This window comes from Triturus cristatus, chromosome 8 (genome assembly GCF_964204655.1).
Source record: "Triturus cristatus chromosome 8, aTriCri1.1, whole genome shotgun sequence".
Lineage (NCBI taxonomy): Eukaryota > Metazoa > Chordata > Amphibia > Caudata > Salamandridae > Triturus > Triturus cristatus.
The window spans coordinates 27,531,079-27,545,017 of NC_140591.1; the positions used below are offsets into that span (position 1 = coordinate 27,531,079).

General features: G+C 52.3%; 1 protein-coding gene across 2 annotated transcripts in view; it reads left to right on the forward strand.

Annotated features, from left to right (window-relative positions):
- The first annotated feature begins 372 nt into the window (after window positions 1-372).
- The window catches only part of PWP2 (PWP2 small subunit processome component), a 129,886-nt gene continuing 116,319 nt past the window's right edge, over window positions 373-13,939 (forward strand). The window contains exon 1 of one of the 2 annotated variants that reach the window (XM_085620791.1): window positions 373-440. Coding sequence is in view for 1 of the 2 variants with exons in the window: in XM_085620790.1 (XP_085476916.1) it covers window positions 972-989 (18 nt within the window). In the remaining variant the exon portion in view is untranslated. Of the gene's footprint in view, window positions 441-876; window positions 990-13,939 lie in introns of those variants that run through there. The other variant, XM_085620790.1, reaches the window with a different exon arrangement.

A 13,939-nucleotide genomic window follows, 5' to 3' on the forward strand; every position in this document is an offset into this window, starting at 1 on the left:
GGCGCACTTCCACGATGTAAGTCCAAAAGAACACATCCGCAGAGCACTCAGACATCGTGCCAAGGAGACAGAGTGGTCCCGGCTGTCAGAACACCCTCGCCGGCAGTTGACCATCAGCCAAGAGACTACGTGGAAGTCATGATCGCCAATTTATGTTTTGTTTGGAACTTGTGTTTTCTCCCACCGGTTCGGACTTCATTTTAGTTTAACTTTCATTAAAGTTTGGGAGGGATGTAATATCCGGCTGGATACAGTCTAGTGTTCCATTGTGCCTGTAACCCACACTGAACACCCACCCACCACAGGCGTCACCAGTCAGGTGACCCTGACAATAAAAGGGGCCGAGCGCACGTGCTCGAGGCCAGTCTACAGCACCAGTAATCCTGTGTCCTGTGTCACTCCTGTCCCTGCATGCGGGCCTGAGGGCCCAATCACCACAGGTGGGTATTAGGCGCCACGAGAGCACCACTGAACAGAATATTTTTCACTTTCTGTTTCTTGAAAAAAATGAAGTTTGACAAATATGCGGACGGTAGAGCATATCCACCATAATATTGCATGCAATGTAGTAAGGCCCTAGGAACGGGACCCTTCCCAAGATGGCCGCCATCTGCACTGTTGTGTGGAACGGGAAGCTGGACCATGAATTGCACCTTCCCAAGATGGCCACCAAACTCAATCTAAGGACGGACTAGCAATATTCTAAAAACTACAGTTAGAAGCAGCGGTGTCTAACACAAGCATGTGCCGGACTTACCTTCATATTAACCCTGCTACGGTTTAAAATGGCTGATTCTAACGGACTGGTTCACCAGCGCGGCACATTGAGAATAAAATCATTGTTACCGCTCTAGTTCTTAAAATCCGTAGCCGGTCCGTGTCCCGGAAGTGTTTCTTCGTGTCCCGGAAGTGATCCTGTGCACGCTGCTGCATGTGTGTATGAGCATTTGAAGCACCACTTCGGCACCGGCATGAAGTTCAACTACCGGGTGAGTGCCGGGGCTCAGGGGGGCGCAGTCCGCATGAGCCCGTGGCTCAGCTCCCACCAGGAGTCTGTATCCGTCCATCTCTTCTGACTCCTGCCCCGAGTCCACGCACCTGGCTCTGCCTGCCCCTGTGTCACCGCAGGGCTCCGGCCCGTTATGTACCTGTTTGTATCGCGTTACCTCCCTCTGTGCAGTCGCTTCTAAGCGCTTCATCCCAGTGCAGTATGATGCCACTCTGCCGTCCCAGTGATGCCAGGGGAGGCACAGGGCGAGGGATGGCATGCCTGCCAGGGTCTCCGCAGGGGTGCAGGCACAGGGCGAGGGATGACATGCCTGCCAGTGTCTCGGCAGGGGTGCAGGCACAGGGCGAGGGATGTCATGCCTGCCAGGGTCTCGGCAGGGGTGCAGGCACAGGGCGAGGGATGGCATGCCTGCCAGGGTCTGCGCAGGGGTGCAGGCACAGGGCGAGGGATGACATGCCTTCCAGGGTCTCCGCAGGGGTGCATGCACAGGGCGAGGGATGACATGCCTGCCAGGGTCTCGGGAGGGGTGCAGGCACAGGGCGAGGGATGGCATGCCTGCCAGGGTCTCGGCAGGGGTGCAGGCACAGGGCGAGGGATGGCATGCCTGCCAGGGTCTCCGCAGGGGTGCAGGCACAGGGCGAGGGATGGCATGCCTGCCAGGGTCTCGACAGGGGTGCAGGCACAGGGCGAGGGATGACATGCCTGCCAGGGTCTCAGCAGCGGGCAGGGGTGCAGGCACAGGGCGAGGGATGGGATGCCTGCCAGGGTCTCGGCAGGGGTGCAGGCACAGGGCGAGGGATGATATGCCTGCCAGGGTCTCCGCAGCGGGCAGGTGTGCAGGCACAGGGCGAGGGATGACATGCCTGCCAGGGTCTCGGCAGGGGTGCAGTGCACAGGGCGAGGGATGGCATGCCTGCCAGGGTCTCGGCAGGGGTACAGTGCACAGGGCGAGGGATGACATGCCTGCCAGGGTCTCGGCAGGGGTGCAGGCACAGGGCGAGGGATGGCATGCCTGCCAGGGTCTCGGCAGGGGTGCAGTGCACAGGGCGAGGGATGGCATGCCTGCCAGGGTCTCAGCAGGGGTGCAGGCATAGGGCGAGGGATGATATGGTGCAGTTCGGGTTCCCCAATTTCCCCCTATTACCACGGACAGAGTGATTTCGCAGTCACACACACACCACACGCTGGTGGGGCCCATAATACCAACATTCATTCTAACCAATCTATCCGCACCTACTCGGAAGGGGAAAACATCGATTCCGAACTACACTGCTTCCCTTGATGGGAACTTTATCACTACTAACAAAACCCTCGCTTCTCTTCCCATCAAGGAAATATAGGTCAATGGGTCAATAATCATTTAGTTGGGATTAGCTTAATGACTCCTTATTTCTCTGAAATTAACCAATAATACATTTCAATGAAAGAACAACCCGACACATGAATTCAATTAATATTACTTTATCTAAATCAAATGCAGGTTAAATCCTAGTTAATAAATTTAATCTTTTGTCATATTTACCTATTCTGGCTATTTGTCATTTTCTAAGTCAGAATCTGGTCCTCAGTCAAATCGTCAAAGTTCTGTTCTATCATGCAGAGTCACCGTCCTCTTCCGTCAGCATAACATCAGGATACTGGCAATGACGTTCAAGAAGTCTTCCTCATACCTCTCCAGTCTACTATTATTTATACTAAAAATTACATTCCAAATGTTGCAAGTAATATTTACAGTGATTCTCATTAGACAATCGAAATACATTCTAATGCATCAGGAAACATTCAATGTCGTTCCCACATATTAAAAGTTCCAAAACGAATGTATGGGAACATTAGCAATCCATAGTTCAGGTTGCAACAATTTCTGTTGAAGGGTTGGCCTTTCGCCCAGAGCAGCCTTGATGGGCACAGCGATGACAGTTCCCTGGCAGGTCGCAGCTGCTGAAGTTTGCGCAGGCGCATTTCTCCTTTCCCTTCATTGATATTACTTCGTAAATGTCTGATTCAGTCGGCGGCCATTTAATAGCAGGCCCAAATGGTCAACTTAAGCAAAGAAACACAAAAACGTCATTAATACATTGAAATGGTTAAACAGTGTTATTTCCCTTGCTAATACCCATATGTGTGTGCATTTATCTAGCCATATGCAATGTTCAAAGCCATTAGTACTTGTTTATTTAAGCATAATTCACGATAACATCACATAAGCAACGTATATCCTATTAATATGCATACAAACTTAGTTTACATGTTAATTTAGCCATGCAAAGCAATCCCACGTGTATTCTCTCGGTTAATAAGGTTGATTAGTTTTCCATACAACACACTGTTAATTATTATGATTAATTATTAATCGTTTTAATACAAACATTCATAAATGGATTGGGTATATAAAAGGAAAACATTTTACCCGCTCCATCAGATATGCCTGCCAGGGTCTCTGCTGCGGGCAGGGGTGCAGGCACAGGGCGAGGTATGACATGCCTGCCAGGGTCTCCGCCGCGGGCAGGGGTGCAGGCACAGGGCGAGGGATGACATGCCTGCCAGGGACTCCGCAGTGGGCAGGTGTGCAGGCACAGGGCGAGGGATGTAATGCCTGCCAGGGTCTCCGCACGGTTGCAGGCACAGGGCGGGGGATGACATGCCTACCAGGGTCTCCGCAGCAGGCAGGGGTGCAAGCACAGGGCGAGGGATGATATGCCTGCCAGCGTCTCCGCAGGGTTGCAGGCACAGAGCGAGGGATGACATGCCTGCCAGGGTCTCGGCAGGGGTGCAGGCACAGAGCGAGTGATGACATGCCTGCCAGGGTCTCGGCAGGGGTGCAAGCACAGGCGAGGGATGACATGCCTGCCAGTGTCTCCGCAGGAGTGCAGGCACAGGGCGAGGGATGATATGCCTGCCAGGGTCTCTGCCGCGGGCAGGGGGTAACATGCCTGCCAGGGTCTTGGCAGGGGTGCAACCACAGGGCGAGGGATGACATGCCTGCCAGGGTCTCAGCAGGGGTGCAGGCACAGGGCGAGGGATGACATGCCTGCCAGGGTCTCGGCAGGGGTGCAGGCACAGGTGAGGGATGACATGCCTGCCAGGGTCTCCGCAGGGGTGCAGGCACAGGCGAGGGATGACATGCCTGCCAGGGTCTCCGCAGGGGCGCAGACACAGGGCGAGGGATGACATGCCTTCTAGGGTCTCGGCAGGGGTGCAGGCACAGGGCGAGGGATGACGCCTACCAGGGTCTCCGCAGTGGGCAGGGGTGCAGGCACAGGGCGAGGGATGACCTGCCTGCCAGGGTCTCCGCAGGGGTGCAGGCACAGGGCGAGGGATGACATGCCTGCCAGGGTCTCTGCTGCGGGCAGGGGTGCAGGCACAGGGCGAGGGATGACATGCCTGCCAGGGTCTCGGCAGGGGTGCAGGCACAGGGCGAGGGATGACATGCCTGCCAGAGTCTCCGAAGGGGTGCAGGCACAGGGCGAGGGATGACATGCCTGCCAGGGTCTCCGCTGCGGGCAGGGGTGCAGGCACAGGGCGAGGGATGACATGCCTGCCAGGATCTCGGCAGGGGTGCAAGCACAGGCGAGGGATGACATGCCTGCCAGGGTCTCCGCAGGAGTGCAGGCACAGGGCGAGGGATGATATGCCTGCCAGGGTCTCCGCTGCGGGCAGGGGGTGACATGCCTGCCAAGGTCTCGGCAGGGGTGCAGGCACAGGGCGAGGGATGACATGCCTGCCAGGGTCTCCGCTGCGGGCAGGGGTGCAGGCACAGGGCGAGGGATGACATGCCTGCCAGGGTCTACGAAGGGGTGCAGGCACAGGGCGCAGGATGACATGCCTGCCAGGGTCTCCGCTGCGGGTAGGGGTGCAGGCACAGGGCGAGGGATGACATGCCTGCCAGGTTTTCCGCAGGGGTGCAGGCACAGGGCGAGGGATGACATGCCTGCCATGGTCTCCGCAGGGGTGCAGGCACAGGGCGAGGGATGTCATGCCTGCCAGGGTCTCGGCAGGGGTGCAGGCACAGGGCGAGGGATGACATGCCTGCCAGGGTCTCGGCAGGGGTGCAGGCACAGGGCGAGGGATGACATGCCTGCCAGGGTCTCCGCTGCGGGTAGCGGTGCAGGCACAGGGCGAGGGATGACATGCCTGCCAGGTTCTCTGCAGGGGTGCAGGCACAGGGCGAGGGATGACATGCCTGCCATGGTCTCCGCAGGGGTGCAGGCTCAGGGCGAGGGATGTCATGCCTGCCAGGGTCTCGGCAGGGGTGCAGGCACAGGGCGAGGGATGACATGCCTGCCAGGGTCTCGGCAGGGGTGCAGGCACAGGGCGAGGGATGTCATGCCTGCCAGGGTCTCGGCAGGGGTGCAGGCACAGGGCGAGGGATGACATGCCTGCCAGGGTCTCGGCAGGGGTGTAGGCACAGGGCGAGGGATGACATGCCTGCCAGGGTCTCCGCCGTGGGCAGGGCTGCAAGCACAGGGCGAGGAATGACATGCCTGCCAGGGTCTCGGCAGGGGTGCAGGCACAGGGCGAGGGATGATATGCCTGCCAGGGTCTCCGCCGCGGGCAGGGGGTGACATGCCTGCCAGGGTCTCAGCAGCGGGCAGGGGTGCAGGCACAGGGCGAGGGATGACATGCCTGCCAGGGTCTCCGCCGTGGGCAGGGGTGCAGGCACAGGGCGAGGGATGACATGCCTGCCAGGGTCTCCGCAGGGGTGCAGGCACAGGGCGAGGGATGACATGCCTGCCAGGGTCTCCGCCGTGGGCAGGGGTGCAGGCACAGGGCGAGGGATGACATGCCTGCCAGGGTCTCGGCAGGGGTGTAGGCACAGGGCGAGGGATGACATGCCTGCCAGGGTCTCCGCCGTGGGCAGGGGTGCAAGCACAGGGCGAGGAATGACATGCCTGCCAGGGTCTCGGCAGGGGTGCAGGCACAGGGCGAGGGATGATATGCCTGCCAGGGTCTCCGCCGCGGGCAGGGGGTGACATGCCTGCCAGGGTCTCAGCAGCGGGCAGGGGTGCAGGCACAGGGCGAGGGATGACATGCCTGCCAGGGTCTCGGCAGGGGTGCAGGCACAGGGCGAGGGATGACATGCCTGCCAGGGTCTCCGCCGCGGGCAGGGGTGCGGGCACAGGGCGAGGGATGACATGCCTGCCAGGGTCTCGGCAGGGGTGCAGGCACAGGGCGAGGGATGACATGCCTGCCAGGGTCTCCGCCGTGGGCAGGGGTGCAAGCACAGGGCGAGGGATGACATGCCTGCCAGGGTCTCGGCAGGGGTGCTGGCACAGGGCGAGGTATGACATGCCTGCCAGGGTCTCCGCCGTGGGCAGGGGTGCAAGCACAGGGCGAGGGATGACATGCCTGCCAGGGTCTCGGCAGGGGTGCAGGCACAGGGCGAGGGATGACATGCCTGCCAGGGTCTCGGCAGGGGTGCAGGCCACCTGTCATTCCAGCGGGTTTGTCCCTGTCCCACTTCAGACCGAGACCAAAAGCATGCAGACACTACTTGATCTCTCTTTTAGAAGAACTGATTTTTTTGTGCACAAAGCGATGCTTTCTATCCTAGGTGCCTGTCTGTGGGGCGTGTCTATCCATGCCCTCTGCAGGTGGCATCAGCCGGGGTTGAAATGTGACAGTGTCACCAGTGTCATGTGGAGTCTTCCCAATGCCATGAGCTGGAGAGGATCATTGTGACCTTTTTGTTGACCTCGCTGAAGTGCTTCCGTTTTAGGGCATCTGCACCACATACTTCAGATTGTGTTTCATTCGTGATATTTAATGTGCTTCATAGCTTGTTAAGAATGTTTACGTTTTGGTTTTCCTGCAAACAGCTTTTTGCTGTGACTACCACTAATTTAAGATATCTACCTTTGTAAACATTTCTTCTTTTCTTTTATGAGAAAAACAACGTAAAATAGAACGTTTTACCAGAGGAACAGTCAAATGGGCACTTGCAACCACAAATGGGAGGTACTTTGGGGGATGTACATTTTACAAAAACAGCAGTTGTGGAGGTAACTCATGTTAGATCTGATAGGATCTTTTGCAATATGTATCGTAATAAGTTAAATATACTTAGATCCAGGGGCAGCTGTCAAGCCCAGAGTAAGTCTAAAGGAGAGCTGTACCTTGGTTGTATTTATAGATAGATATGTAAAAGTGATGACTTGTGCATTTACATATGGCAAGCATTTTCTTTTTTAGTTTGTTTTGCGTTATGAGAGGTAACTTGCATATTTTGATTTTTCGTTGTTATAGTTTGGCTTGACAGCGCAGTTGTAGCCAGACAATTGTGAATATCACCATTAACCTACATGGATCTTTAGGCCTGGCTTGACAGTGGAAATGTCACATGACCTGATGTTATATATTGATTGGCAGCACTGCAGTAGTTTCCATGGTGCTTTGCAAAACACTTTGGCAAAGACTGACTTGTGGATTCTCTTGTAAAGATTTGAGAATAAAGAATCATCTTACAAAAAATTACTCCTGATGGACTGCAGTGTGCGTATTTTGTTACACTGGTTGGAATTAAAACTATTTACACATCTGGTAAACATGGCTTATTTGTATTCACTTTATTGTGACCTGGGTCTGTACATAAGTCAGTGCATCACAAATATTTATTCAGTCCTTTAGAAGGGTGCCTTTTGTAGGTATTGTATTGGAGGTTGGGAAGGTATTTTGCTATTGGTGGCGTGCTGTCCACGTAGGGACGGACTCTTACCCTAGAAATAGTAAAGTGTTTACTGACTGCAGTACAAAGAGTAATCAGCGGCTCCTCCACCTGGGTCCGGTGGGCTGAGTGGACTAATGTAGCCGCTGCAGGGATCTGTTTTTGACTTCATGGTCACAGGTTCAGAATGCTGCACGGCCACTCAGCCTTTCATCCTTACCAGATCGATAAAATGAAGGCCGTTGAGTAACAGTAAACATCTGTAATTCAGTGCTAAGATACCAGTCTAGGTGAACATGTGCTTTACAAATGCACGTTATGTGATTGGATGGCTATGGCTGATTGAATTTTCTTTTCCACTTTACTGTTGAGCCAGTGATTTTTTGTGAGGCGTGCTCATGGGGTCTCTCACTAGCTGATGACCTCCATGTCATATGTCTGCCTTGAACTATGTTTTCTGTGTGATATTTACTATTTAGAGCTTAGTTGTTCTTCTCTGCCCCGATTTACATTGTTGCTTGACTGAAGAGAAATAGGAGTTTCTGCACATTGGCCTCAATAGGTGGTGACTGGCTCAGCAAATTAGGGTAACATAAGACCGCCAGGCAGGCGCAGGGGTTGAAGATAAATGGCCCCAGGGTATTATGCATTTTATAGAGTACTCTGCATTGCCTCACACATTAAACAGATGCATTATTGGCAACCATAATGCAAGCTTTTCTCTTATGTAGTAGAATAAAACACAGTTGACCATCCCATCCTCATACGTGCCCTAAAGTCTCAAATGGGATTCACTGACCTTGTCTGTCACAGGTTCACCTCCTACCTTTCCAACCGTCACCAGTTTGTTTGCATGGGCGCTTCCGGGTCTTAGGTTCCCATAACCTGTGGATTCTCAAAGGGTTCCATGCTGTCTCCCGTCATCTTCAAGCTCTAGATTGAGAAGCTTGGTGCTCTTCTCACAGATAACAGCGTCAAGATTCCCCAGTATGCTGATGACACACAAGTACATGAAAATCGTGTCTGCTTTAGATATTCAACACTTCAAATACTGCCTGTACATCATCATGACCTTGATGTTCAGCACATACCTGAAGTTCAACCAAACCGAAACAGAATTCCTGTTATTTGCATAGATAAAGAAAACAGTACAAACCTGGCTCCATTATTTGAATGCTGACTGCTTCGAAACCCCACTGTCACTGAATGCCAAGTCACTTGTATTCACTCTGGGCACGGATCTCATCCTGAAGTAGCACATTACCAAAAAAAAAAAAGCAGACTGGTACCGGCTTTCTTTTCTAAGGACAGTGCAACTATTGTTCCGGAAAGCCATTTCAGAATTGCTGTTGAAGCCTTCATACTCGCACATGTGGGTGGTGGTAACACCATACTCCATGGCCTCCCAGACTCTACACTGGCACCCACTAAGGGCATCCTACATGATGCAGCACGTATCATCCAGGGCTAGAAGAATTACCATCACATCACCTCCATCAGATATCCAGACAGAGGAGAGTCCGATGGAGACAGTATGTTCTAGCACAGCCTCTCACACTGTGGCTCCACTCTTAAATTTCCAGTCTGTCCCCTTGGAGGCATCTGGCGGCGATTCGTGGTCTCAAATCTGGATCTCCAGCTAATCCTTGCTCTCCAAACCTGCTAGTGATAGGGACAGATACCACTAATCCTCTGGCTAATAGAGTGCATCGTTGTCATCCGCAATAGTCCCTGTGTCATGGAGGCAGGCTAAAATTCTGCCCCTGCTGACTAAGCCCTCAGCGGAACCTACTGAGCAATCAAACTACAGGCCAACCTCTACTGCCAGATTGTCTTGGGTATTGGAAAAATGTATCAATCAACAGCTCTCTCAGTATCTCGGAACTATTGAGCTGTTCCATCCTAGCCAGTCTGGCTTCAGGCCAAACTTCAGTACTGAGACGGCACTGATTGCGTTCACATACCAGAGGTGCCTAAGAAGCGTGAGAGGCCATTCTGATTATGCTAGATGTCAGCAGCCTTTGATATGGTCCCTCACTCTATGCTCCTATTATGCCTCCAATCCATCTCGATAAGTGGATTGACCTTGGATTGGCTAGCATTCTTTTTGAAGGACCGAGGATCCCCCCCCATACTATACTAGAGCATACGATCTAACCAAGAGTGCCACATGGCTCTGCTTTGAGCCCCACTCTGTTTAATTCATACCTCACCTCTTTAGCACAGTTAGCAGAGGCCTTGGGGGGCTAAGGTGATTACATACACTGATGGCACCCAGCTGCTGTTCACATATGGGAAGGGAGAGGAGATTGCGAGAGAGTCCATTCAAACCTGCCTTTCTTCTGTTTTTCACTTGTTGACCACCCATCAACTAAAATGCAACGCATAGAAGACCGAAATACTATTCTTCGGTTTCAATTCCTCTGATTGGCAGACTCTGTGGCCCAAAGACGCCCAACTTGGGCATTAAATTCCACAATTCTCTCTTTTCAGCCACAGATCATGTCTGTGATCATGACGTTTTCATCCCGTGCAGTTGAGATGAAGACGCACCTTTTTAAAGAACACTACATTAACAGTCCACAAACCAACTACTCCTCTTATCACTGGTTTACATTATGCTGGTCTTTTTCCCTGTACACCGTTGCACTGCCTTTTTGGCTAGGTTTGCGCCATATAAATGACACAAACACACATGCAAGAAGTATAGCCCAGGCAGCAGAAAACAAAGCACAAGGTCTGCTTTGGGTTTCTGACCCCATTAGTGCTTGCTGTTGCGTACACTTCTTAGTCTGCAGTGTGATGGTGTCCTGGCTGAGGGTGTGTAGAGAACTACCAGCGATGCGGATTTTCTCTGCAAGATTAGTGGGTGCTGGTCATGATGGCTCTGTAAATTATGCAGCTGGTTTTGAGATTATGCTGGCCGGCAAGGGAAGCCAATGAAGCTCCAGCCAAGCTACCAAGGGTTAATTAAGGACCTTCTCCTACCTTGGACCAGTGGCTTGGAACAAACTTCATTTTGAACTACGCTCTGTAGCTGCTACCACCTAGTGTAAGAAAGGGTTGAAGACCTGGCTCTTCCAACAAGACTAGGCGATCTCACTACACCTTGTGGATGATTGAAAGCTCCGAGTTGGGGCACTCCATGGAGTAGCTGTGCGCTTTATAAGTCTCATTTCATCCCATGAGCATGAAGCTACTCTAGGCTTTTAGCTCCAGACAGTGTTTGCCAGCGAGAAAGCAGTAGCTGATGCCTTTTTCTAGGGGTTGGGAAGAAGTGTGAGAAAGGGCCTTCTTTCTGAATGGTTGCCCCCACTTTTTGCTGAACTGCTGATGTGCTTTGACTGAGTGTGCCCTGGGCTCCTGCTAACCAGTTACCCAGGGCCTATGTTCCTTCCCTAAAACTGCATTGAAACCCTAATCCAATTGGCATCTCTGGCCACAGGTCCGCCCCTGGTAAATGGTACCCAGGGAAGACCTCTAAGGGCTGCTGCACTTATTGTACCACCCTTAGATGCCCTGTACCTTTACACACACACACTGCCTTTGCAGGCTGCGTGTCTTGGTGCAGAACAAAGTGAAGAGTCAACATGGCACACATTCCTGTGTGCCATGCCTACAACCAATTGCCCTGATATTGATCAGTCACCTCTCTAACTGGGTGCACTGTACCAGTGGTGAGGGTACAGGTGCATGAGCCCTGTACCCCTACAGTGTCTTAAGTTCATTCTTAGACATTGTAAGTGCAGTGCTGCCATTAAGAGTATATGGTGCTGGGAGTTTGTCATTATGAACTCCACAGCACCATAATGGCTACACTGAAAACTGAGAAGCTTGGTATCAAACTTCTCAGCACATTAAACTCACATTGATGCCAGTGTGGGATTTAACGAAAAATGCACACAGAGGGCATCTTAGAGATGCCCCCTGAAAAACGACCTACCACTAGTGTCCTGGCTGAGTGGCTGCTTTCAACTGCCACCACCAGACATGTATGTGGACCCCTGAGTTGAGAGCCTGCTGCTCTTGGGGGCCTGAAACAATGCACATCTTGGGATGAGGTGCTAAGCCTACCCAACTGCCCCCAAACCAAGATGGGCAGGGTCCATGCAGGGGAAGCTTCAAAGGCTTGCTGCCTTTGTGAGCTTCCCCAGACCAATTGCTGCTTTCTGCAACTTATTCCCACTGGTTCTGACCCCCACTTTGGGCAGGAGAACCGGCAGGAAAAACAAGTGAGAAAGAGAGGTGTGCCCACCTCTGCGAACTCCACCCCTCAGGTGGGGGAGGCGAAGTGAAGCTCAACTCTCAGTCCCTGCCATCTTGCAGATGGGGGGACCCAGCCAACTATAGTGAGGCATATGCCCCCCTCCCCCTGGAGGTTGGCATAATAGGGGGTGTACCAACTCCAAGGAAGAGACCCATTGGTCCCAACCTTTACTTACCTGTAACACCCCTAAATCTAGTATTTAGGGGGCAGTCCGAACCTTGCTTCGGAAGACAAGAAACCCGAAGAAGAAAAGAAGAACTGAACAGCCGTGCTAAAGCTAACAATAGGAGGATGTCTACTGACTTGGCCCCAGCCCTACCGGCCTGTCCCCACCTCGAACCTGCAGAAGCAAAACCCTGGTGTGTCCTGCAGCCTCAAGAACCCCGACGACCTGCCCTGCCTTCAAAAGAAAAGACTCTGTCTCCCGTGAACACCTGATTTGTTCACTAACAGACTCCAGCTCCAACAGGATCCGCGAGTCTGCACCACTATGCACCCAACGCCGACGGCCCTAGTTCGAGTGGCCCAACACCAAGAGGAGGTCTCTGCGTCGATCCTGACCCGAGATCCGGTGATCCCTGACTAGCCCCTAGCCGATGCCTGCAGCCTCAAACCAGTAGGTCCCCCCCCCCCCCCCCCCAACTGCGACCAGTAGCTGGTAAGAAGATCTGACCCTAAAAGAAACCCCTGCACCTGACGTCCCACGGCCTTGGGTAGCCCAACCGACGGTGCCTAACCAACCCCCAGCATCCCAACTTACCTCTCCAAGTGCTGGTCGCACCCAGCAGACCTTCATCCCCGAGCCTGCAGTGTATTTGCAAACCGGAGACTCCCCGTGAAAAGCTACAGGGCGGCTGGCGCCAAAACAGCTCTCTGTACCTGGCCGCCCAAGTGCCGCTGAGGGTGCACCATTTGTGCTGGTTTGAACCCCCCATTTGCCCTGAGCTTAAGTCCAGGAGCTTTGCTCCCACAACCCAGTGACCTGCTAGTCAGCAGCCAACACCCGGAGGCCCCCTATCCCTCATTGGATAACATTGGGCCTCCGCACTCTGCACCCAGCCACCCTAGTGCCACTGAGGGTGTAACAAGTGCATCCTTGACCCTGGGGACCCCTGAGTCTAACCCCAGAATACCAACTCCCACAACAAAGTACTTCTCTGTTAACCAATAACACTATTTTCCTCAATGGGATAACATTGACTGTTTTTCTATGAAAAGTTTTTGAGTGTGGAGTTGGAAAATCCAAGAAATCCTTTAAAACTGTAACTAATATCGCCTTAAATACTTCCCCCTGGAAACTCAAGCACAGGAAGATATGGGAATCACTTGACTCTGCATCTAAGGTCTTTAAACCCCCATGATTGACCAACCCCAGAAATGGGCATAGTCTAGCTTAGCCATAGCCCCCGCATCACATACACTCGAATTTCTAGGAAGGTGCGATGAATCTCTATCAGAATAATGTGAATTTTATAAACCTACCATCACCAGGCCATAAGTATGCTAGCCCATAAGCAGACCCTTTGACCCCAAGCGTAATCTTACTTCCTCCTAATCTTACTCTTCTCCTACTCTTCCTCTTTCCTACTTTCTCCTTTACTCTTCTTTACTCTACTTTCCCCATGCCGAAAATAGGATAAGGACTTCTAACAAAGCTTCTTACGCTAGGACATGCACATTTTAACAAGAACTGGCTGGATACAATTGGTCTACGACTCATCGCTCACTATGTAAACATACATGACCTATAATACACTAGTAACGACACTGTAATACTTGTAAAACTATTCATATATCCTTATCCAAGGTGCATTGATGGAATCCTGTACTTCTATCCCTCTGCTCTGTACTTTTTTTAGTTATTTTGTGTTTGAAAACCCAATAAAACCTTTTGAAATAAAACAAAAACTAACTAAATAACAAACGCTTTTACTTACCTGTTTACAGGAAATGTCTCAGTGCAGTATCCAGGTATACTGCACTGTGTAAGAAAAATAAT